Raw genomic sequence first — 22,617 nt, 5'->3', positions numbered from 1 at the left:
ATTGGTGTAAGTGAGGTGTTAAAGTCCCCCACTATTATTGTGTTACTATCAATTTCCTCTTTTATAGCTGTTAGCAATTGCCTTATGTAATGAGGTGCTCCTATGTTGGGTGCATATATATTTATAATTGTTATATCTTCTTCTTGGATTGATCCCTTGATCATTATGTAGTGTCCTTCCTTGTCTCTTGTAACATTCTTTATTTTAAAGTCTATTTTATCTGATATGAGTATAGCTACTCCAGCTTTCTTTTGATTTCCATTTGCATGGAATATCTTTTTCCATCCCCTCACTTTCAGCCTGTATGTGTCCCTAGGTCTAAAGTGGGTCTCTTGTAGACAGCATATATATGGGTCTTGTTTTTGTATCCATTCAGCAAGCCTGTGTCTTTTGGCTGGAGCATTTAATCCATTCACGTTTAAGGTAATTATCGATATGTATGTTCCTATGACCATTTTCTTAATTGTTTTGGGTTTGTTTTTGTAGGTCCTTTTCTTCTCTTGTGTTTCCCACTTAGAGAAGTTCCTTTAACATTTGTTGTAGAGCTGGTTTGGTGGTGCTGAATTCTCTTAGCTTTTGCTTGTCTGTAAAGCTTTTGATTTCTCCATCAAATCTAAATGAGATCCTTGCCGGGTAGAGTAATCTTGGTTGTAGGTTCTTCCCTTTCATCACTTGAAGTATATCATGCCACTCCCTTCTGGCTTGTAGAGTTTCTGCTGAGAAATCAGCTGTTAACCTTATGGGAGTTCCCTTGTATGTTATTTGTCGTTTTTCCCTTGCTGCTTTCAATAATTTTTCTTTGTCTTTAATTTTTGCCACTTTGATTACTATGTGTCTCGGCGTGCTTCTCCTTGGGTTTATCCTGTATGGGACTCTCTGCGCTTCCTGGACTTGGGTGGCTATTTCCTTTCCCATGTTAGGGAAGTTTTCGACTATAATCTCTTCAAATATTTTCTCTGGTCCTTTCTCTCTCTCTTCTCCTTCTGGGACCCCTATAATGCGAATGTTGTTGCGTTTAATGTTGTCCCAGAGGTCTCTTAGGCTGTCTTCATTTCTTTTCATTCTTTTTTCTTTAGTCTGTTCCGCAGCAGTGAATTCCACCATTCTGTCTTCCAGGTCACTTATCCGTTCTTCTGCCTCAGTTATTCTACTATTGATTCCTTCTAGTGTAGTTTTCATTTCAGTTATTGTATTGGTCATCTCTGTTTGTTTGTTCTTTAATTCTTCTAGGTCTTTGTTAATCATTTCTTGCATCTTCTCAATCTTTGCCTCCATTCTTATTCCAAGGTCCTGGATCATCTTCACTATCATTATTCTGAATTCTTTTTCTGGAAGGTTGCCTATCTCCACTTCATTTAGTTGTTTTTCTGGGGTTTTTTCTTGTTCCTTCATCTGGTATATAGCCCTCTGCCTTTTCATCTTGTCTATCTTTCTGTAAATGTGGTTTCTGTTCCACAGGCTGCAGGACTGTAGTTTTTCTTGCTTCTGCTGTCTGCCCTCTGGTGGTTGAGACTATCTAAGAGGCTTGATGGGAGGCTCTGGAGGTGGGTAGAGCTGACTGTTGCTGTGGCGGTCAGAGCTCTGTAAAACTTTAATCCACTTGACTGTTGCTGGGTGGGGCTGGGTTCCCTCCCTGTTGGTTGTTTTGCCTGAGGCAACCCAACACTGGAGCCTACCCGGGCTCTTTGGTGGGGCTAATGGCAGACTCTGGGAGGGCTCACGCCAAGGAGTACTTCCCAGAACCTCCGCTGCCAGTGTCCTTGTCCCCACGGTGAAACAGAGCCAGCCCCCACCTCTGCAGGAGACCCCCCAACACCAGCAGTTATGTCTGGTTCAGTCTCCCCCAGGGTCACTGCTCCTTCCCCTGGGTCCCGATGCACACACTATTTTGTGTATGCCCTCCAAGAGTGGGTTCTCTGTTTCCCCCAGTCCTGTCGAAGTCCTGCAGTCAATTCCCACTAGGCTTCAAAGTCTGATTCTCTAGGAATTCCTCCTCCCGTTGCTGGACCCCCAGGTTGGGAAGCCTGACGTGGGGCTCAGAACTTTCACTCCAGTGGGTGGACTTCTGTGGTATAAGTGCTCGCCAGTCTGTGAGTCACCCACCCAGCAGTTATGGGATTTGATTTTACTCTGATTGCGCCCCTCCTACCGTCTCACTGTGGCTTCTCCTCTGTCCTTGGACGTGGGGTATCCTCCTTGGTGAAGTCCAGTGTCTTCCTGTCGATGATTGTCCAGCAGCCAGTTGTGATTCTTGTGCTCTCGCAAGAGGGAGTGAGAGCACGTCCTTCTACTCCGCCATCTTGGTTAATCCCCAACACAACATTTTTAATAAACATGGGTTAAGGGTCTTTGCATTTCAATCCAGTCCATTTGCTGCTTGTTATTTGCCTGGGTCACCAGGGCTGACCATTGGTGGCATTAGGCAGTGTTCTAATCTGGCTGGTGAGAAAGGCTGAAGGACCCCTCTGACCATTTTTTAAATCAGGTTGTTTATTTGACGTTGAATTGTATGAGCTGTTTATATATTTTGGACATTAGCCTCTTATTAGTCAAATCATTTGCAAATATTGTCTCCTATTCAGTAGGTTGTCTTTTTTTTTTTTTTGGATGGTTTCCTTTGCTTTGCAAAATCTTTTAAATTTGATTAGGTCCCATTTGTTTTTGTTTTGTTTTGTTTTGTTTTTGCTTTTGTTTCCTTTGCCTTTAGGAGACAGATCAAAAAAAATATTGCTGTGATTCATGTCAAAGAGTGTTCTGCTGATGTTTTCTTTTAGGAGTTTTATGGTTTCCAGTCTTACATTTAGCTCTTTAATCCATTTTGAGTTTATTTTTGTGTATGGTTTGATAAAATATTCTAATTTCACTCTTTTACACGTAGCTGTTCCATTTTCTCAGCACCACTTAATGAAGAGACTGTTTTTTCTCTATTGTATATTCTTGCCTCCTTTGTCATAGATTAATTGACCATAAGTGTGTGGTTTTATTTCTGGGCTCTCTCTTTTGTTCCATTGATCTATGTGTCTGTTTTTGTGCCAGTACCATAGTGTTTTGATTATGCTAGCTTTGTAGTATGGTCTGAAGTCAGGGAATGTGATATCTCCAGCTCTCTTCTTTCTCAAGATTGTTTTGGCTATTTGGGGGTCTTTTGTGTTTCCATACAAATTTTAAAATTATTTGTTCTAGTTCTGTGAAAAATGACATTGGTATTTTGATAGGGATTGCATTGAATCTGTAGATTGCTTTGGGTAGTATGGTCATTTTAATGATATTAATTCTTCCAATTCATTAACAAGGTATATCTTTCCATCTGTTTGTGTCATCTTCGATTTCTTTCTTCAGTGTCTTATAGGTCTTTTACCTCTTTAGTTAGATTTATTCCTAGGTATTCATTTTGATATGATTGTAAATGGGCTTGTTTCCTTAGTTTCTCCTCCTGATAGTTCATTGTTAGCATGTAGAATGCAACAGATTTCTGTATATCAATTTTGTGTCCTGCAACTTTACTGAATTCATTGATGAGCTCTAGTAGTTTTTTAATAGTGTCTTTAGGATTTTCTGTGACGTAGTATCGTGTCATCTGAAAACTCTGACAGTTTTGCTTCTTCCTTTTCAATTTGGATTCCTTTTATTTCTTTTTCTTGTCTGATTGTTGTGGCTAGGACTTCCAATAGCATGTTGATTAAAGGGACAATAGTGGAATTCCTTGTCTGGTTCCTAATCTTAGAGGAAATGCTATCAGCTTTTCATCATTGAGTATGTGTTAGCTCTGGAGTTATCATATGTGGCCTTTATTATGCTGATGTGTGTTCCCTCTGTACTTACTTTGTGGAGAGTATTGTCATAAATAAATGTTGAATTTTGTCAAAAGCTTTTTCAGCATTTATTGAGATGATCGTAAGGCTTTTATTCTTCAATTGGCTATTGTGATGTATTACATTGATTTGTGGATATTGAACCATCCTTGCATCCCTGTGATAAATGCCACTTGATCAGACTGCATGATCTTTTTATTGTATTGTTGGATTTGGTTTGCTAGTATTTTATTGAGGATCTTTGCATCTATGTTCATTGGTGATATTGGCCTGTAATTTTCTTTTTTGTGTGGTATCTTTGTTTTTTGTATCACGATGATGCTGGCTTCTTATAATAAGTTTGGAAGCATTACTTCCTCTGCAGTATTTTTTGGAATAGTTTGAGATGGATGGGTGTTAACTGTTCTCTACATGTTTGGTAGAATTCACCTGTGAAGCCATCTGGTCTAGGACTTTTGTTTGTTGAGAGTTTTTAAATTACTGATTCAATTTCAATACTGTTAATTGGTCTACTCATATTTTCTATTTCTTCCTGGTTCAGTCTTGGGAGATTGTACATTTCTAGGAATTTGTCCATTCCTTCTGGGTTGTCCATTTTATTGGAATATAGTTGTTCATAGTAATCTCTTACGATCCTTTGTATTTCTGTGGCATCAGTTGTAACTTCTCCTTTTTCATTTCTGATTTTATTAATTTGGGTCCTCTCTCTTTTTTATTTGATGAGTCCGGCTTAAAGTTTATCAATTTTGTTTATCTTTTCAAAGAACCAGCTCTTATTTTCATTGATCTTTTCTATTTGTTTTTAGTCTATTTCATTTACTTCTGCTCTGTTCCTTATGATTTCTTTCCTTCTACTAACTTAGTGTTTTGTTTGTTCTTCTTTCACTGGTTCCTTTAGGTGTAAGTTTACATTGGTTATTCGAGATTTTTCTTGTTTCCTTAGGTAAGCTTATAGCATTATAAACTTCTCTCTTAGAACTGTTTTTGCTGCATCCCATGAATTTTGAGTCATTGTGGGTTTTTCTCCATTTGTCTCCAGGTATTTTTTGTTTCCTTTTTGATTTCTTCAGTGACCCATTGGTTGTTTAGTAGCATATTGTTTAGCCTCCACATGTTTGTGTTTGTTGCAGTTTATTTCTTGTAGTTGATTTCTAGTCTCACAGCATTGTGGCTGGAAAAGATGCTTGATATGATTTCAGTTTTCTTAAATTTTCTGAGGCTTGTTTCATGGCCTAGCTTGTTTTGAGGCTTGTTTTGTGACCTGTCCTGAAGAATGTTCCATGTGCACTTGGAACAGTATATTCTACTGTTTTGGGATAGAAGGTTTTTAATGTATCTATTAGGTTCTCTGGTCTAACGTGTAATTTAAGGCCAGTGTTTCCTTATTGATTTTTTGTCTTGATGATCTGTACATTGATGTAAGTGGGGTGTTAAACTCCCCTACTGTTATTGTGTTATTGTCAATTTCTCCATTTAGGTCTGTTAATATTTGCTTTATGTATTTAGGTGCTCCTATGTTGGGTGCATATGTATTTAAAATTATTATACCTTCTTCTTGGATTGATCCTTTGATCATTATGTAGTGTCCTTCTTTGTCTCTTGTAACCATCTTTGTCTTAAAGTCTATTTTGTCTAATATAAGTATTGCTACCCCGGCTTTCTTTTGATTTCCATTAGTATAGGATATCTTTTTCCATCCCCTCAAATCAGTGTGTGTCTTTAGATCTGAAATGAATCTCTTGTAGGCAGCTTATATATGGGTCTTGTTTTTGTATCCATTCAGCCACTCTATGTCTTTGAATGGAGCATTTAGTCCATTTACACTTAAAGCAATTATTGATATATATATTCTTTTTTTAACATAAATTTATTTATTTATTTATTTTTGGCTGTGTTGGGTCTTCGTTGCTGTGCACGGGCTTTCTCTAGTTGTGTCAAGCGAGGGCTACTCTTCGTTGCGGTTCATGGGCTTCTCATTGCGGTGGCTTCTCTTGTTTTGGAGCACGGCCTCTAGGCACATGGGCTTCAGTAGTTGTGGCACGCAGGCTCAGTAGTTATGGCTCGCGGGCTCTAGAGCGCAAGCTCAGTAGTTGTGGCGCACAGGCTTAGTTGCTCCATGGCATGTGGGATCTTCCTGGACCAGGGCTCAAACCCGTGTCCCCTGCATTGGCAGGCGGATTCTTAACCGCTGAGCCACCAGGGAAGTCCTGATATGTATATTCTTATTGCCATTTTGTTCATTGTTTTGAGATTTTTTTGTAGTTCTTTTTTGTTCCTTTATTAGTTTTGTTCTCTTCTCTTGTGATTTGGTGACAATCTTTAGTCTTACCTTTGGGTTCCTTTCTCTTTTTTATGCGTGTTATCAATTATAGATTTTTGGTTTGTGGTTACCGTAAGATTTAAATATAGCCATCTGTGTATATACGTGATTGTTTTTAGTTGCTGGTTTCTTAATTTCAAATGCATTTTAACAACCCTGCATTTGTACTCTCCTTCTATATCATGATGACGGTTTTTGACATCATATTTTAGATCTAATTGTTTTGTGTATCCCTTAACTGTTTATTGTGGATATAGATGATTTTACCACTTTTTTCTTTTAACCTTCCTACTAGCTTTGTATGTGGTTGATGATCTAACCTTTTTGTATATTTGCCTTTACTGGTGAGCTTTTTCCTTTTCTAATCTTCATGTTTCTAGTTATGACCTTTTCTTTTTTGCTTAGAGAAGTCCCTTTAACATTTCTTGCAAAGCTGGTTTGGTGGTGCTGAACTCTTTTAGGTTTTGCTTGTTTGAAAAACTTTTGATCTCTCCATCAAATCTGAATGAGAGCCTTGCTGGGTAGAGTATTCTTGGTTGTAGGTTTTTCTTTTTTATCACTTTAAATATATCATGCCACTCCTTTCTGGCCTGCAGGGTCTGCTGAAAAGTCAGCTGATAACCTCATGGGAGTTCCCTTGTAAGTAACTTGTTGCTTTTCCCTTGCTGCTTTTAATATTTTCTCTTTATGCTTAATTTTTACCATTTAATTACAATGTGCCTTGATGTGTTCCTCTTTGGGTTCATCCTGTATGGGACTCTCTGTGCTTCCTGGACTTGGATGTCTGTTTTCTTTCACATGTTAGGGACGTTTTCAGCTATTATGTTTTCAAATATGTTCTCTGCCCCTTTCTCTCTCTCTTCTCCTTCTGGGAGCCCTATAATGTGAATATTAGTACAGTTGATATCGTCCCAGAGGTCCCTTAAACCATCCTCATTTCTTTTCATTCTGTTTTCTTTTTTTTGTTCAGCATGAGTGATTTCCACTACCCTGTCTTCTAGCTCATTTGATCTGTTCCTCTGTATCATTTAGTCTACTGTTGATTCCTTCTAGTGTATTTTTCATTTCAGTTAGTGTATTCTTCATCTCTGTTTGATTGTTCTTCATATTTTCTAAGTCTTTGTTAAAAACTTCTAACTTCTTGCTCTGTGTATCCATTCTTCTCCTGAGTTCTGTGATCGTCTTTACAGTCATTACCCTGAACTCTTTCTCAGGTAGATTGCCTATCTCCACTGCACTTAATTCTTCTTCTGGGGTTTTATTTTGTTCCTTCATTTGGAACATGTTCCTTCGTCACTTCATTTTGCCTAACTTGCTGTTTTTATCTCTGTGTATCTGGTAGGTTGGTTATGTTTCCCAATCTTGGAGAAGTGGCCTTTTGTAAGAGATGTCCTATGCGTCCCAGTATTGCACTCCTCTTTTGTCACCAGAGCTATATGCTCTAGGGGTGCCCCTAATGTGGACTGCGTGGGTCCTTCTTCTGTGGTAGGCTGACTACCATGGGCAGTCTGATAGGCTTGGTTGTCCCCTGGTCTGGTTGGTTGCCAGGCCCTGCCGTGTGCAGAGGCTGCCGGCTGCCAGTTGGCTGGGCCAGGTCACAAGGTGGTTGGCTTCAGAGCTCCGGGGGTCCCGGGGCTAGTGCTGGCTCACTGGTGGGCAGAGTCAATTCCTGGGGTCTGGCTGCAGGGCCCAGGGGGCCCAGAGGTTCCAGATCTGGTGTTGGACTGCTGGTGGATGGGGCTGGCTCCTGACACAGCTGGCTGCAGGGTCAAGGGTATCCCGAAGTTTGTGTAGGCCTGCTGGTGGGTGAGGCCAGGGCCCAACCAGTCCCAGGGCAGGTGCTGCTGGCCTGCTGGAGTCTGAGCTGGGTCCTCCAGCTGAGGGGCTGTTGTTGCCCTGGGGCTGGTGTCCACCAGCTAGTGGGTAGGCTGGTCCTGAGGCTAGAGCAGGCTTACTGGTGGGCAGGTCAGGGATTTGAGGGCTAGTGCCTGCTCACTGGTGGGTGTATCTGGGTCCTGTGGTCTCAGGCTGCAGGGCCCTGGGGGTCCTGGGTCTAGTGCCTGTGCACTGGTAAAATTCATACTTTTAAAGTGTACAGTTCTATGGGGGAGGGTTATATAATCACAGAGTTGTGCAGCTATCACCACTATCTAATTCATCACCTCTCCCCGTCATGAGCAGTCATTCCCCATCCCCCCAACACCCTTGGTAACCACCAGTCTACTTTCTGAAAAGTGACTTGTTTAAAATTTGAACTCGGGTTTGTTTGGCTTCAAAGCTTAGGCTTTTCCAGCATAGCCCACTGTCCCTAAACAAAGAACGAATCCACAGCTGACAGGATTATGCTCCCTTGCATACCTTCAGTTTTCTTCTCGTTGCCTGCTTGGAAGAGCCTGTGTAAGTGTCAGAGTCGTTACTGTCAGAGCAGGGAGGATCACCAATGGGAGTCAGAAGAGGGCAGAGGAGCCAGTCTTGAGAAAACTGGCACTTTTAGGGCAAGAGGACATAATGGAGGAAAAGAGAATCAGAAGAAGATGTCAAAACCAACAGGATGGGAGAAGAGAATCTCTAACTCCATCTTTTGCATCCTTAAAGGATCTCATGGTCTGCAGTCTGATGGGGAAGAGAGACATAAATACATAAATGCCACTAAAAATGATAGAGAAGAATATAGGGTCCTGGGGTGCGTAGGGGGGTAAAGGAAGGTAATCAACTAATTCATTTAACACACATTGAGTACCTGTTCTGTGCCAGCCCATGTGCCAGTGGAGGTGAGAAAAGGGGATTCAGAGGAAGAATCCTAATGAGTGGTGAGCTCCCCTCTCTATACATCACCATAATCATGCGAGCCAACTCTGTGCATTTCTTCCCAGCTCCACATTCGGTGACATCATTTGGTAGCTTGAACTTGGCCATGGTGGGAGATTTACAGAAATTGGTAAATGCTACATATCAGGGCTTCACCCCCTACCCACCAGAGAGCTGGTTTACTGACCCAGCATTCCTTGGAGTGGATAACAGATGAGGATGGGGAGAAGGTGGTACAATTAGATTTGAGAGGAAAGAAACTTGTTTGATGTTGATGGCAGGTTGTGGAGGTTAGGAGGATGTGGGTCCTTCCTAGAAGTTGGGGAGTGGCTTTCTTTGAGGAGAAATCTGAAGGCAAGTGGTATTTACAGAATAGTCAGATTTTGAGAAAGGTGAGGAGGTAGAAGAAGTTCTGGAGAAGAAGTTATAGAATGTAGGGTAGTTTATTCAGAATGGAATGGGGATTCTGCAAGATAGAGTGGAGGTGGCTAGTGAAGAATAATAGCTATGTTATTAAACTGGATGTTGCTGAGTGGGTCGAAGGGAATGGTTGGGGACAGGGTTTGTGCCTAAGGTGGGAGGTGTCAAAAGAGGAGGGAAGCAGGAAACTAGGAGGGAAATGAAAAGGAGATGGAAGGAGCTGTCTATAGATATCAATAGGTATCTGGGTTCTACAAATACACATTCCGTATGTGCTATATGTTTAGTGCCTACTATATGTCAGGTACCTTGTTAAGCTCTTTATATATTTATTTCATTTAATCCTCATAATGGTCCAGTGAGCTAATATTTAACACATGGAGAAAGAAGGGCTGGAGAGGTGAGAAATTTTCCCAAGATCACCTAGATAGTAAGTGACAGGATCCTGGATGCAAACTCCGAGTTATCTGTGAGAGTCCAAAGGCTGTGAACCTAACCTCTCCATATACCAGCTGTGCTGGTGATAGACTTGTGCTGGGTAGGGCTGGAACTTGGCAGGATTTCAGATCTTTCTGTGAGGCAGTTCTTCTCTCCAACTTCCTGTGAGGCAGGAAATGGAGTCTGAGGGACATGAAGTAATTTACCATCTATAACCATATCAGAGAGATTAAGTGACAGAGCTGGGACTTAAGCCTAGGTCCGATTCTAAATCTCCTTGTCTTTTCACCGTCAGTAGTTCTTATACTTTTAGATTTCACAGATCAGTAAAATTATAGGGGAAAATACTGTTATCAACATTATTTCTTAAAAAAAAAAGACCTTTAATGACTCTCACCCAAAAAGGTGGGATGGGACAATCTCAGAATTAAGAACAGACTTTTCATGTAAGCAAATTTAGCTTTGTGAAAAGCTCACTGTACTATCCATGTTTGTTTTATTTCCTTGTGAACCAGTAACTTCACAACTATGGCCATCTTCTGCTAGTATCAGATAATCCAGTGATACGGACAATGTTGTTATTTGACATTTACATTGAGGGTATTTTATAGAAGGCAAAAATATAGACTTGGTAAGTTTAGCATATTCATTAAGTTATCTTTGATAATTTTTATAGAAAACAGGTGACTTTGTATCCATGATAAAAATTTTTTTGTAGAATCTATACTGCCTTAATTTAGTTCCATTGAGAAAATTCAGTTTGTTGTACTAATAACTCCAAAATAAATCATCACTCTGAAAACTTACTTTACCCCAATAAAGTAAGTTCAGGCTAGAGTTAACACTCCAGAATCTTTTTAATAAGGACTGCTTTTATAAAACTGCCATTGCCTCTAATTTAGAATTGTTTAAAAAGAAGGTAAATTTTCCTTAATGTCCCTACGGTATCAAAACAAAGTCTTGAGAAAGGTAAGTAGGTAACTTTGTACTTAAGAGATAGCTGAGGTAGTGTTGGGGATTTTCTGCATAAGTCCATGTAAGGGGACCTACAGTGTTAAAGTGTTGTGAATGGTTACTCAGTGCAGCCTAAGTCCATGATAGCTGTAAATAATTCAGATTTATCTTTTGTCATTGTATTTTGGATAAACATGCATTGAAAAATAAACTGAAGAACTACAGTGTATCTTATAGTAAGGTCTTAAACTGTGTTTTATGGATAACATTTCAGTTTTCCTAAATGGCTGCTATATTTAGATATTTTGAATGTATCAGTGTTAATTTTGAGTTGGCAGAGGTAACCTAACAAACTTGGATTAAGTTTTGGTACTAGGGGATATATCTTTCAATAAAATTATTAACATGAAAAAAAAAAGTATGCCTCACGACATACCCTGGTGTTTTCATTTCACTGTGGACCTGTAACTTCATCGCCATAGCTGTCATTGGGAATCCACCGGTAGAGAATGATGAGTAAGTAAGCATGGAGGAAGATTTGGTTCTTCCTCACAGGACTCCTGGTGAGCTGGGCATGGCTTGATGGTCGATCCCATGGTCAGCTGGCCCATTGGACAGACCTGTGTTTCCCTTTTGTATGATTCTCTGTCATAAAATACACTAGAAAATTTTAAAATAGAAGTTTTTTTCCATCTTGGGAGAGAAAAAGACAGTCGTTCAAACTAAGGGTAGAAATAAAATCAGTGCCAGTATAGGGTTAACACAGGTATTATAATTGTGACAGGAAACAGGAATTTTGGGGCAGCTTCTGCTTCCCCATTTTGAATCTGTTAGTATGTTTACTTATTCAGCTTATGAAATTCATCATTAATACATCAAAAAGTTATTATTTTACTTAAAAAAAAAGAGCTACCGGGCTTCCCTGGTGGTGCAATGGTTGAGAATCTGCCTGCCAATGCAGGGGACATGGGTTCGAGCCCTGGTCTGGGAAGATCCCACATGCCGCGGAGCAACTAGGCCCGTGAGCCACAACTACTGAGCCTGTGCGTCTGGAGCCTGTGCTCCGCAACAAGAGAGGCCGCGATAGTGAGAGGCCCGTGCACCGCGATGAAGAGTGGCCCCCACTTGCCGCAACTAGAGAAAGCCCTCGCACAGAAACGAAGACCCAACACAGTCATAAATAAATAAATAAATTTAAAAAAAAAGAGCTACCAATGATACTTAAATTCGTCTATTCTCATTTGTAAGTGGCTTCCTTTTGTTGTTGTTTTTTTGGAAAGAAGTTAATTATCCAGTAATTATTTGTTAGTTTGTGTTGGGAAGCTAGTTAACCTCTTCCACAGATTGTCACCCTTACGCTTGACCTTACTTTATTCCCAGGCTGCCTATTCCCAAACTTGAAGACACCACTAGGAGATACCTCAGTGCGCAGAAGCCTCTCTTGGATGATGGCCAGTTCAGGTAAAAGCTGAGAACCCTGAATGGCCATGGATGGGTGGCTCAGGGAAGGCTGGCAAGTGCTGGTGAACCAAGCTTCAGGGAGTGTCTGTGATTTGATTGGGTCACCAGGCACCTAGGACCTAGTCTTTACATGTGTGAGTTCAGGAAATAGATTTTCACTCATGAAGGGCTGACCAAGCCCTGAGGTGAGAGTCTCTTTAACTAGACTCAACAGGCAATGGTTTATAAGCCAGAATGCCAAATTTGTGCTGTCTTGGTGGGTGTTACCTGGTAGGCTAGCTGGTACCAGTCATTTACAGAGGGCATGTGCTCTTGGTAGGGAGGTTCATTAAGGAGAGCATGTGGCAGACCAGAAGTTTGCTTGGTGAACATATGTACTGGGTTGGATAGTGTGCCCTCCAAATTCATTCCCTTTTGAGAACCTCATTATGTGACCTTATTTGGAAATAGGGTAGTTGCAGATGTAATTAATTAAGATGAGGTCATACTGGAGAGAGCTGAGTCCTTATGAGTCCATACCAATATGATTGGTATACTTATAGGAAGAGGAGAGACACAGAGACAGCCATGTGAGGACAGAGGCAGATTAGAGTGGATTAACAAGCCAAGGAATGCCAAGGATACCTGGTAACACCAGAAGCTAAGAGAAAGTCCTGGAACAGATTCTCCACTGGAGTCTTCAGAGAGAATATGGTCTTGTCAGCACCTTGATTCTGTACTTCTAGCCTCCAGAACTGTGAGAGAATAAGTTTCTGTTGTCTTAAGCCATCCAGTCTGTGGTACTTTGTTATGGCAGTCCTAGGAAACTAATTCAGTATGGAATTGGAAAGTAATATTGGCTGTTGTCAAAAAGCGGATTCCATCAAGCTCTTGTATCCTGGTATAGTACTCTTTTTCCACAATGGGAATTTGTTGTGCAAATAACTGGCCTTCTCATTAGAATCACGGAGTCCTTCAATGGACAGTGATGGGGAAAAAAAGATGAACCATTCATAATGTAGTCCTCTGCTTTTAAATATTCCACATTAGTCACTTGAAGCTTCTCTTGACATGGTAATGATGTAATAGCTACCTGTTATTAAGTATTATGTTTCAAACTATCCTAAATCCTTAGCTCTATAAATATCTTAAAAATCATGTAAGGTGGTGTATTATCTCTATTTTACATATAGAGAAACTGAGACTGAGAGAGATCAAGTAACTTGTCCAAGGTTACATAGTTTGAAAGTAACAGAGCTAGAATTCAAACTTAGCTCTTCTTGGCTCCAAAGCTTATATCATTTTCTCCATGCCAAGCTGCCTCCCAGATTACACATTGTTTTATGAGATGTGGATTCATCTTCCTGATCAATCATTTTAAGATATCCTAGATTTATCTGTTTAGATTGATTCCTGTTCTTCTGACCAGAAGTACTTTCTGATCTCAGTCCCTGGTTCTAGGGATATGTTACTGGGGACCCAAAGTTCTGTGATGAGTTCTTGGCCATGAATCTAAAAATCATCTATTCTCCAGCCGCATAGTACAGGGAGATCAGCTCAGTGCTTTGTGACCACCTAGAGGGGTGGGATAGGGAGGGTGGGAGGGAGATGCAAGAGGGAGGAGATATAAGGATATATGTATATGTATAGCTGATTCACTTTGTTACAAAAGCAGAAACTAACACACCATTGTAAAGTAATTAGACTCCAATAAAGATGTTAAAAAATAATAATAATAAATAAACAAAAATCATCTATTCCCTGCCATGGTTTGATTCTATCTTCTTGAACATTTCAGGAAAACGGAACAGTTGTGTAAGAGTTTTGAAAATGGGATTGGAAAAGAACTGCACAAGCAGCTGGTCGCTCAGGACAAGCAGAATAAACATACGAGCTACATTTCAGGTGGGTAGGCAGGGCTGTGGGCTTGATATTTCCAGAGCCCTCCGTAATGGAAAGCAAGTCATCTTCTCTCCTGTTTTAATCTCACAGATATTTTTGGTGAGGCCAGCACTGAAGTGTTATCTCATCCTCTCTTCCTGAGGTAAACATTAAGGTTGAGTGAGTTCATCCTCCACTGGGTGCTGCCTGGAGTCCATGCTCAAGAGCAGTAGCTTGCCTGCTCTGTAGGTGGGATCAAGACAGAACCTAATCATTGGTTCTGTCTGTAAAGGATGCAGGATTTAGTCCTATGTCCTGTATGTATCATTCTAGGTCCTTCACGATCTGGCCCAACTGCCCGCTCCAGCCTCATCTCTTACCATCCTCCCTGACACACCCATGCTTCAGCAAAACTGAACAACTCCTTCCCTCAACCCGTTAGTCTTTCATTCTTCTGTGCTTTATCCATGTTGATCGCACCACCATTTTTTACCTGGCAAATTCTTCCTTTAAGACCCAGTTAGGGTGGTTATCAGAGGTTTGGGACAGGGGCTAGGCAAAATGGGAGATGGGGATCAAAAGGTACAAACTTCCAGTTATAAAATAAGTAAGTCCTGGGGATGTAATGTATAACCTGGTGACTATAGTTAATAATACTGTATTGTATATTTGAAAGTTGCTGTGAGTATAGATTTTAAAGCTTCTCATAAGAAAAAAAATTTTGTAAGTATGTATGGTGATGGATGTCAGCTAGACTTATTGTGCTGAGCATTTTGCAGTATATACAAATATCAAATCATTATGTTGTACACTTGAAACTAATATAATGTTATATGTCAATTACATCTCAATTAAGAAAAAAAAAAAAGATCGGGTAGGATGATTTTTCTATGAAACCTTTCAGCCCTTCTTCCCATTCAGAGTTGGTTGCTTCCACCTCTGTTCCCACAGCACTTCTTTTAACTCAGTTTATATTTTTAATAAGGTTATACATGCATATAGTTTAAAGAATCAAATAGTTTTCTCAGGCTTGTTAGGAGAAATGGAAATTTCCTGACCTTGCCCTAATTTCTCACTTCTCATTTTCCCCCATTCTCTAAATTACTTACTCATATTAATGCATCTTTTGTAGTTTTAGGCATTATCTATTGATGTCTCACTGTAAAAGATTAGGATTTAGCAGTCTCTTATATCCTCACCGCATTTCCATCCCCTCATTGTCACAGTATAGTTATTTGTAATTTTCGTTTGCTCAATACCTAGTGTTTACACTATTATAATCATGTAAACAGTATTGTCAGCTGAATTGTGTAGCACATTGGAATTTTTTTTCCTTTCCCATATGAACTTTGTTTTCTCTGAAGTTAATAATTATACTTTCTTTTGTTTTGCTTTCTATGTGCTTAATAATTTACCTGGGTTTTTTTTTTTTTTAAATTCTCATCTTCCTTCATAGTCTGCCTCGAATTTGCTTTTTGCTGGTTTGTTTTACCCTCTTTTCTTTCTTCAGATGTTTCATAATCCTTCTCTGTTGTCTTAGATCTGAATGAGATATTTAAAAGTTGTGGGAAGCTCTGTAGATGAGGGTGTGCTTTTCAGTCACAGCTTCACTGTAATGTGATCAGCTAAACCATTTCCTCGGGGTGCCCCTAATGTTGGTGTCTTTGTGTTAGACTCCCAGGGAAGGCTTTTCCAGTAAATTGCCAAAAGGTATTTTCCTGTTTGCTGCTATTGTAGGAGTGGGATAAGGGAAGAAGATTTGAGCTCTCATATGTGACTTATGTCCCCCAATTTTACTTTCTCCAGTGAATAAAACTTAAGTCTCCTATTGGAGTGGGGAGGGAATCTGGGGGGTGAGGTGGGGGTCTAATTAAACAGCCCTTCAACCAGATATGTCTAGGCTGCTACTTCCTGAGCCCTCTGGGGGTTCTGCTGTGTAAATCATACTGTTTCTTGGCTTTCTCTGCTGCCAGGTTAGGGTTGGCTTCCTTGAATTGGCTAGAGAGCTTTCCAATTTCTAATATTTGCTCTTTTCTCTTCTCTCATTCTCTTTGCCTTATTGGTTTCTGTCTCTTTAAAATTCTTTTACTGAAGGGATCAGAGGCATAAATTCATGTCTTCTTTTGTCAAATATGTCTTGCCCCCATTTTAGTGCATTGCATTATGTTTTAATTCTATTTGTCTCCTTCAACAGAGTTCTTCTGAATTAAAGTCCATGCCCTATTCCTCTCTATATCCCCTGGGCCAGGGCCTGGCACAGCACTGATTCGCAAGGAATGAAATGGAATGAATGGACCAACAAATGAATAATAGATAAATTCATGTCCATTAATCCTTTCCCAATACTTTATATGTAAAAACTATTTCCTTGAATCAAAGATAGACTATATTTGATTAGGAAGTTCCTAAGCCCACCAAGAACTTCCCTTGAAAACACATTTTCTGATAAGATACTGCCTCTGGAATTTTTACAAGCAAAACATCCACAGGAATACAGAGGGCTAGTTGGATTGGTTCACTCGCACTGATAGTTATTTCTAATTGCTTTTCAAGCATTTCCTAAAAGAGGGAGTGCAGTAATGTACATAGTACACAGAATGATGGTGAAGACTTTTTGCCATATTAGGGAGACAGTCAGGTGTGAATGTTGTCCCCGAAAGGAGATGAAGCACGAGAAACCTAAGCTGATGGGGTAGGAATTAACAACTATTCTATTTCAGCATGAATGCCAGTGAGGTATTATTGTTTTTTATTTCTGTAAGTGTCAAAAAAGGAAACGGAATGAGGAGGAAAAAGCAATTAATAAACATTAGGGAAATGTAAGTCAAAACCACAATGATGGTTACCCACCAGAATGGCTCCAATCAAATAAGACTTACAGTAACAATAACAAATGCTGCTGAGGATGTGGAGAAATTGGAACCCTTGTATACTGCTGGTGGTAATGGTTCAGCCACTTTGTTATTTTTTTAATTTATTTATTTTATTTATTTATTTTTGGCTGTGTTGGGTCTTTGTTGCTGTGCGCGGGCTTTCTGTAGTTGCGGCGAGTGGGGGCTACTCTTCGTTGCGGTGCGCACACTTTTCATTGCGGTGGCTTCTCTTGTTGTGGAGCATAGGCTCTAGGCACGCGGGCTTCAGTAGTTGTGGCTTGTGGGCTCTAGAGCGCAGGCTCAGTACTTGTGGCGCACAGGCTTAGTTGCTCCACGGCATGTGGGATCTTCCCGGCCCAGGGCTCAAACCCGTTTTCCCCTGCATTGGCAGGCGGATTCTTAACCACTGCACCACCAGGGAAGCCCTGGTTCAGCCACTTTGGAAGACACCCTAGCAATTCCTCAAAAGGCTAAACGTAGAGTTCAGTCCAAGATGGCAGAGTAGAAGGACGTGGAGCTCACCTCCTCCCACAAATACATCAGAAACACGTCTACATGTGGAACAGTTCTCACAGAACATCTACTGAAAGCTTGCAGAAGATCTCATACAACCAAAGCTGCAAGAAAGATCCCCAGGTAACTGGGTAGGACGAAGGGAAAAGGGAGAAGAGGACGTGGGACAGGACCTGCGCTCCTGGGAGGGAGCGGTGAAAGAGGACAGCTTCCCTCACCCTGAGAACCTCCTTCACTGGCTGGCAGGTCCACCAGGACAGATAGGGAGCTTCAGAGGCTGGAGAGGAGAGTGTGGGAGCTGGCTTGCCGCCCTGCAGGGTAGAGATACACCAACACAGATGGTCCTGGCCATGTTGCCGCATTTCTGAGCCCAAGACGCGTGCCTGCTGGTGTGTGCAGTGACTGGGTGCTGAAACTCAGGTTTCAGAGGACACACCCAGGGAGAGGACACGGTTTGGCTGTGGGGAGACATCCCAAAGGGCCTGGAGTGTGACCCAGGCTGCAACTGGGAGTGTACACAGGATGGAGCATGGGCCTGCCATAGGAGCCCCATTGTCAACACACGAAGGGAGGGCTGTGGGCCTGCCGTAGCAGCCTCACTGTCAGCATGCTCACAGCAGGGTGTGGCTCCAATCACCACAGATGCTGTGAACTTTGTGGGCGGCACACATGAAGGCGGGCCTGAAATCTGAGCTTATCTCTGGCGATCCCACTGCAGGTGCTGGGTTGCAGCTTTGGCAGGTTGCCGCTCTGGCAAATTTTGGGTTCAGGACCGCACGTGCCTGCCTGGGGGCTGTCTGAGCTGATTATCAGCAGTCCCACTGTGGGTGCAGGGAGGTGGCCCCAGTGAGTTCTCACTCTGGTGGATTTGGGACCAGAACCATGCGTGCCTGAAGGCCATCTGGGTTGATTGTAGGCGGGCTCAGGGAACACGGCTCCAGTGGGTTTATGGAGCAACCACTTTGTGAGTGCGCCTGCACTCCTAAGGGACCTCAGGTTACCAGAGCCCCCAAGCAAAGGTGTCCCCCAAGGGCAGTGCCAGGCAATAGTGGTCTTTGTGGGTGCTCACACCAGGTGGCAGACAGCATCACAGAATCGCACGTCCTGGGTCACAGTTCCTGGGGAGAAACATGCAGTGGCTCCTTTCCCAGAGGGAGTGCTCCAGTCCCACCTACTTGACACCACAGCTTAGAACCAGATCTGGGGACTTCTACTACAACAACTGGGGAGCAGGCCCTTCCCCCCTGCAGGGCTGTGACATCCACAAAGCAAAGAGGAGGGCCCACCCAACATCCAGTGCAGGATCTGGTCACCACAGCACCAAACACACCCCCTATCAAGGGGACAAGGGCCACCCTGAGGAAAGAGATGGCAAGCATCCGTACCAAAAACAGCCCTCACACGAGAAATTTTGGATTCAAGCAGGCTACACAGGGACACTCCCACATAAAAACAGCCCTTCAAGACCACAGTAGATAACTCTTTCTCCTAAATTCATAGAGTCAGAGAAATATAAGAAAAATCAAAAAGCAGAGGAATTACTCCCAATTAAAAGAACAAGAGAAATCCCCTGAAAGAACAATGAAACAGATGACCTCTCCAGTCTACCAGACCACAAGTTCAAAAAAGAAGTAATAAAAATGCTGAAGGAATTAAGAAAAGCTATTGTTAGAAATTCAGATCATTGTAACAAGGAACTAGAAACTACAAAGAGGAGCCAATCAAAATTACACCACTCAATTGCCAAGATGAAAACCAAGCTAAAGGTAATAAATAGCAAACTAAATAATGCGGAAGAATGAATAAGTGATCTGGAAGATAGAATAATGGAAATCACCCAATCAGAACAGCAGACAAAGACAAATGAAAAAAAGTGAAAGCAACATACGAGATCTATGGGATAACGTAAAGCATGCCAATCTACACATAATAGGAATCCTAGAAGCAGAAGAAAGAGAAAAGGGGATTGAAAATGTACTTGAAAAAATTATGGCTGAAAACTTCCCAGACCTAAAGAAGGAAACAGATTTCCAGGCACGGGAAGCACAGAGGGTCAAACAAGATGAACCCAAACAGACCTACTCTAAGACATATCATAATTAAAATGCCAAAAGTTAAAGATAAAGAGAGAATTCTAAAAGTAGCAAGAGAAAAACAAATAGGCAGTTACAAGGGAACCCCCATAAGGCTATCAGCTGATTTCTCTACAGAAATTTTGCAGGCCAGAAGGGAGTGGCAAGATATATTCAAAGTCCTGAAAGGGAAAAACCTGCAACCTAGGATACTCTACTCAGCAAGATTATCATTTAGAATAGAAGGAGCGATAAAGAATTTCTCAGACAAGCAAAAACTAAAGGAATACAGGAATACTAAACCTATCTTAAAATAAATATTGAAAGGTCTTGTCTAAATAGAAAAGAAGCAAGAATCTATAGGAAAGAGAAAACAACAGTAGAAGAGGTAAATATATAAAAGGATTAAAGCTCACTTAAATAAGTCAGTACATAGGTTTAAAAAAGTTTTTTTAATTCTATGAAAGTGATCATAACTACAGTGTACAGCAAAAGAATAAACATGAAGATGTAAAATGGGACATCAAATCACAAAATGTGGGGGAGGGGAGTAAGAAAATGTAGATCTTTTAGAATGTGTTTGAGTTTATATGACTACCAGTCTAAAGCAAGTAGATTTATTGATGGGTTAACATACTTGAAAATCAGAGTAACCACAAATCAAAAGCATATAAAAGATTCACAAAAAAACAAAAAGAAAAAAGGTACTCAAGCATAATACAAAAGAAAACCATCAAACCACAGAAGGAAAAACAAAAAGAAGAAACAAAGAAGATATACAAAATCAACTGAAAAACAAGGTTTAAAATGACAATAAATACATACTTATCAATAATTTAAATGTCAATGGACTAAAGGCTCTGATCAAAAGATGTAGAGTGGCAGACTGGATAATAAGACAAGAACCTACAATATGCTGCCTACAGTAGACCCACTTTAGGGCAAAGAACACATATGGATTGAAAGTGAGGGGATGGAAAAAAATATTTCATGCAAATGGAAATGACAAGAAAGCAGGGATAGCAATACTTAAATCAGACAAAATAGACTTTAAAACAAAGGTCATAAAGAAAGATAAAGAAGGACACTGTATAATGATAAAAGGATCAATACAAGAATAGGAATTTACACTCGTTATCCTGCATGCTCTCAATATAGGAGCACCTAAATACGTAAAACAAATACTAACAGACATAACAGACATAAAGGGAGAATTGATGGGAATACAATAATAGTAGGAGACTTTAACACCCCACTGACGTCAATGGACAGATCTTCCAGACAGAAGATCAGTAATGCAACAGAGACTCTAAATGACACAATAGAACAGTTAGATTTAATTGATATCTTCAGGACATTACATCCAAAAAAACCAGAATACATTCTTTTCAAGTGCACATGGAATGTTGAAGAGGAGGGAACCCTACCAAAGTCATCCTATGAAGCCACCATCATCCTGTTACTAAAACCAGACAAAGACATTATCAAAAAAGAAAATTACAGGCCAATATCTTTGATGAATATGGATATAAAGAACACAGCTAGAGGCATAACCTTCCCAGACTTCACGCAATACTACAAAGCTACAGTAATCTAAACAACATGGTATTGGCACAAAAACAGACATATGGATCAGTGGAACAGAATAGAGAGCCCAGAAATAAATCCACACACCTACGGTCAATTAATCTACAACAAAGTAGGCAAGAATATACAATGGAGAAAAGACTCTTTAATAAGTGGTGCTGGGAAAACTGGACAGCTACATGTAAAAGAATGAAATTAAAACATTCTAACACCATATACAAAAATAAACTCAAAATGGATTAAAGACCTAAATGTAAGAGCAGATACTATAAAATTCCTAGAGGAAAACATAGGAAGAACATTCTTTGACATAAACCACAGCAATATTTTTTTAGATCTGTCTCCTAGAGTAATGGAAATAAAAGCAAAAATAAATGATTGGGACCTAATTAAACTTTAAAAAGCTTTTGCACAGCAAAGGAAACCATAAACAAAATGAAAAGTTAACCTGCGGAATGGGAGAAAATTTTTGCAAATGATGTGACCAACAAGGGATTAGTCTCCAAAATTTACAAACAGCTCATACAGTTCAATATCAAAAAACAAACAACCCAATCAAAAAAGGGGCAGAATGGGACTTCCCTGGTGGTGCAGTGGTTAAGAATCTGCCTGCCAATGCAGGGGACACGGGTTCGATCCCTTGTCTGGGAAGATCCTACATGCCACGGAGCAGCTGGGCCCGTGTGCCACAACTACTGAAGCACACGTGCCTACCGTGCTCTGCAACAAGAGAAGCCACCGCAATGAGAAGCCCACGCACCACAACGAAGAGTAGCCCCACTCGACGCAACTAGAGAAAGCCCGCACACAGCAGCAAAGACCCAATGCAGCCAAAAAGAAATTTAAAAATAAATAAATAAATAAATAAATAAATTGTATATCTTAAAAAAAAAAAATGGGCAGAAGACCTAAATAGACATTTCTCCAAAGAAGATATACAGATGGCCAACAGGCACATGAAAAGATGCTCAACATTGCTAATTATTAGAAAAATACAAATCAAAACGACAATGAGGTATTACCTCACACCAGTCAAAATGGTCATCATCAAAAATTCTACAAATAATAAATGCTGGAGATAGTGTGGAGAAAAGGGACTGCTGGTGGGAATGTAAATTGGTGCAGTATGGAGGTTCCTTAAAAAACTAAAAATACAGTTACCATATGATCCAGCAATCCCACTCCTGGGCATATATCTGGAGAAAACTCTAATTCAAAAAGATACATGCTCCCCAATGTTCATAGCTTCACTATTTACAGTAGCCAAGACATGGAAGCAACCTAAATGTCCATAGACAGATGAATGGATAAAGAAGATGTGGTATATATATACAATGGAATATTACTCAGCCATTAAAAAATGAAATAACGCCATTTGCGGCAACATGCATGGACCTAGAGATTATCATATAAACTGAAGTAAGTGAGACAGAGAAAGACAACCATCATATATCAGTTATGTGTGGAATCTAAAATATGATACAGATGAACTTATTTCC

General features: G+C 40.6%; 1 protein-coding gene across 3 annotated transcripts in view; it reads left to right on the top strand.

Moving 5' to 3' along the window:
* CPT2 (carnitine palmitoyltransferase 2) overlaps positions 1-22,617 on the top strand; it is a 34,302-nt gene that overhangs the window by 7,923 nt on the left and 3,762 nt on the right. Inside the window, exons 2-3 of one of the 3 annotated variants that reach the window (XM_061186574.1) lie at positions 12,133-12,213; positions 13,991-14,097. In XM_061186574.1, coding sequence (XP_061042557.1) covers positions 12,133-12,213; positions 13,991-14,097 — 188 coding nt within the window. Of the gene's footprint in view, positions 1-12,132; positions 12,214-13,990; positions 14,098-14,181; positions 14,237-22,617 lie in introns of those variants that run through there. The other 2 variants (XM_061186575.1, XM_061186576.1) reach the window with 2 other exon arrangements.

The sequence above is a fragment of the Eubalaena glacialis genome, chromosome 3 (assembly GCF_028564815.1).
Source record: "Eubalaena glacialis isolate mEubGla1 chromosome 3, mEubGla1.1.hap2.+ XY, whole genome shotgun sequence".
Lineage (NCBI taxonomy): Eukaryota > Metazoa > Chordata > Mammalia > Artiodactyla > Balaenidae > Eubalaena > Eubalaena glacialis.
Note: the sequence above shows the minus strand (reverse complement) of the source record. Positions and strands in the feature narration are given on the sequence as shown.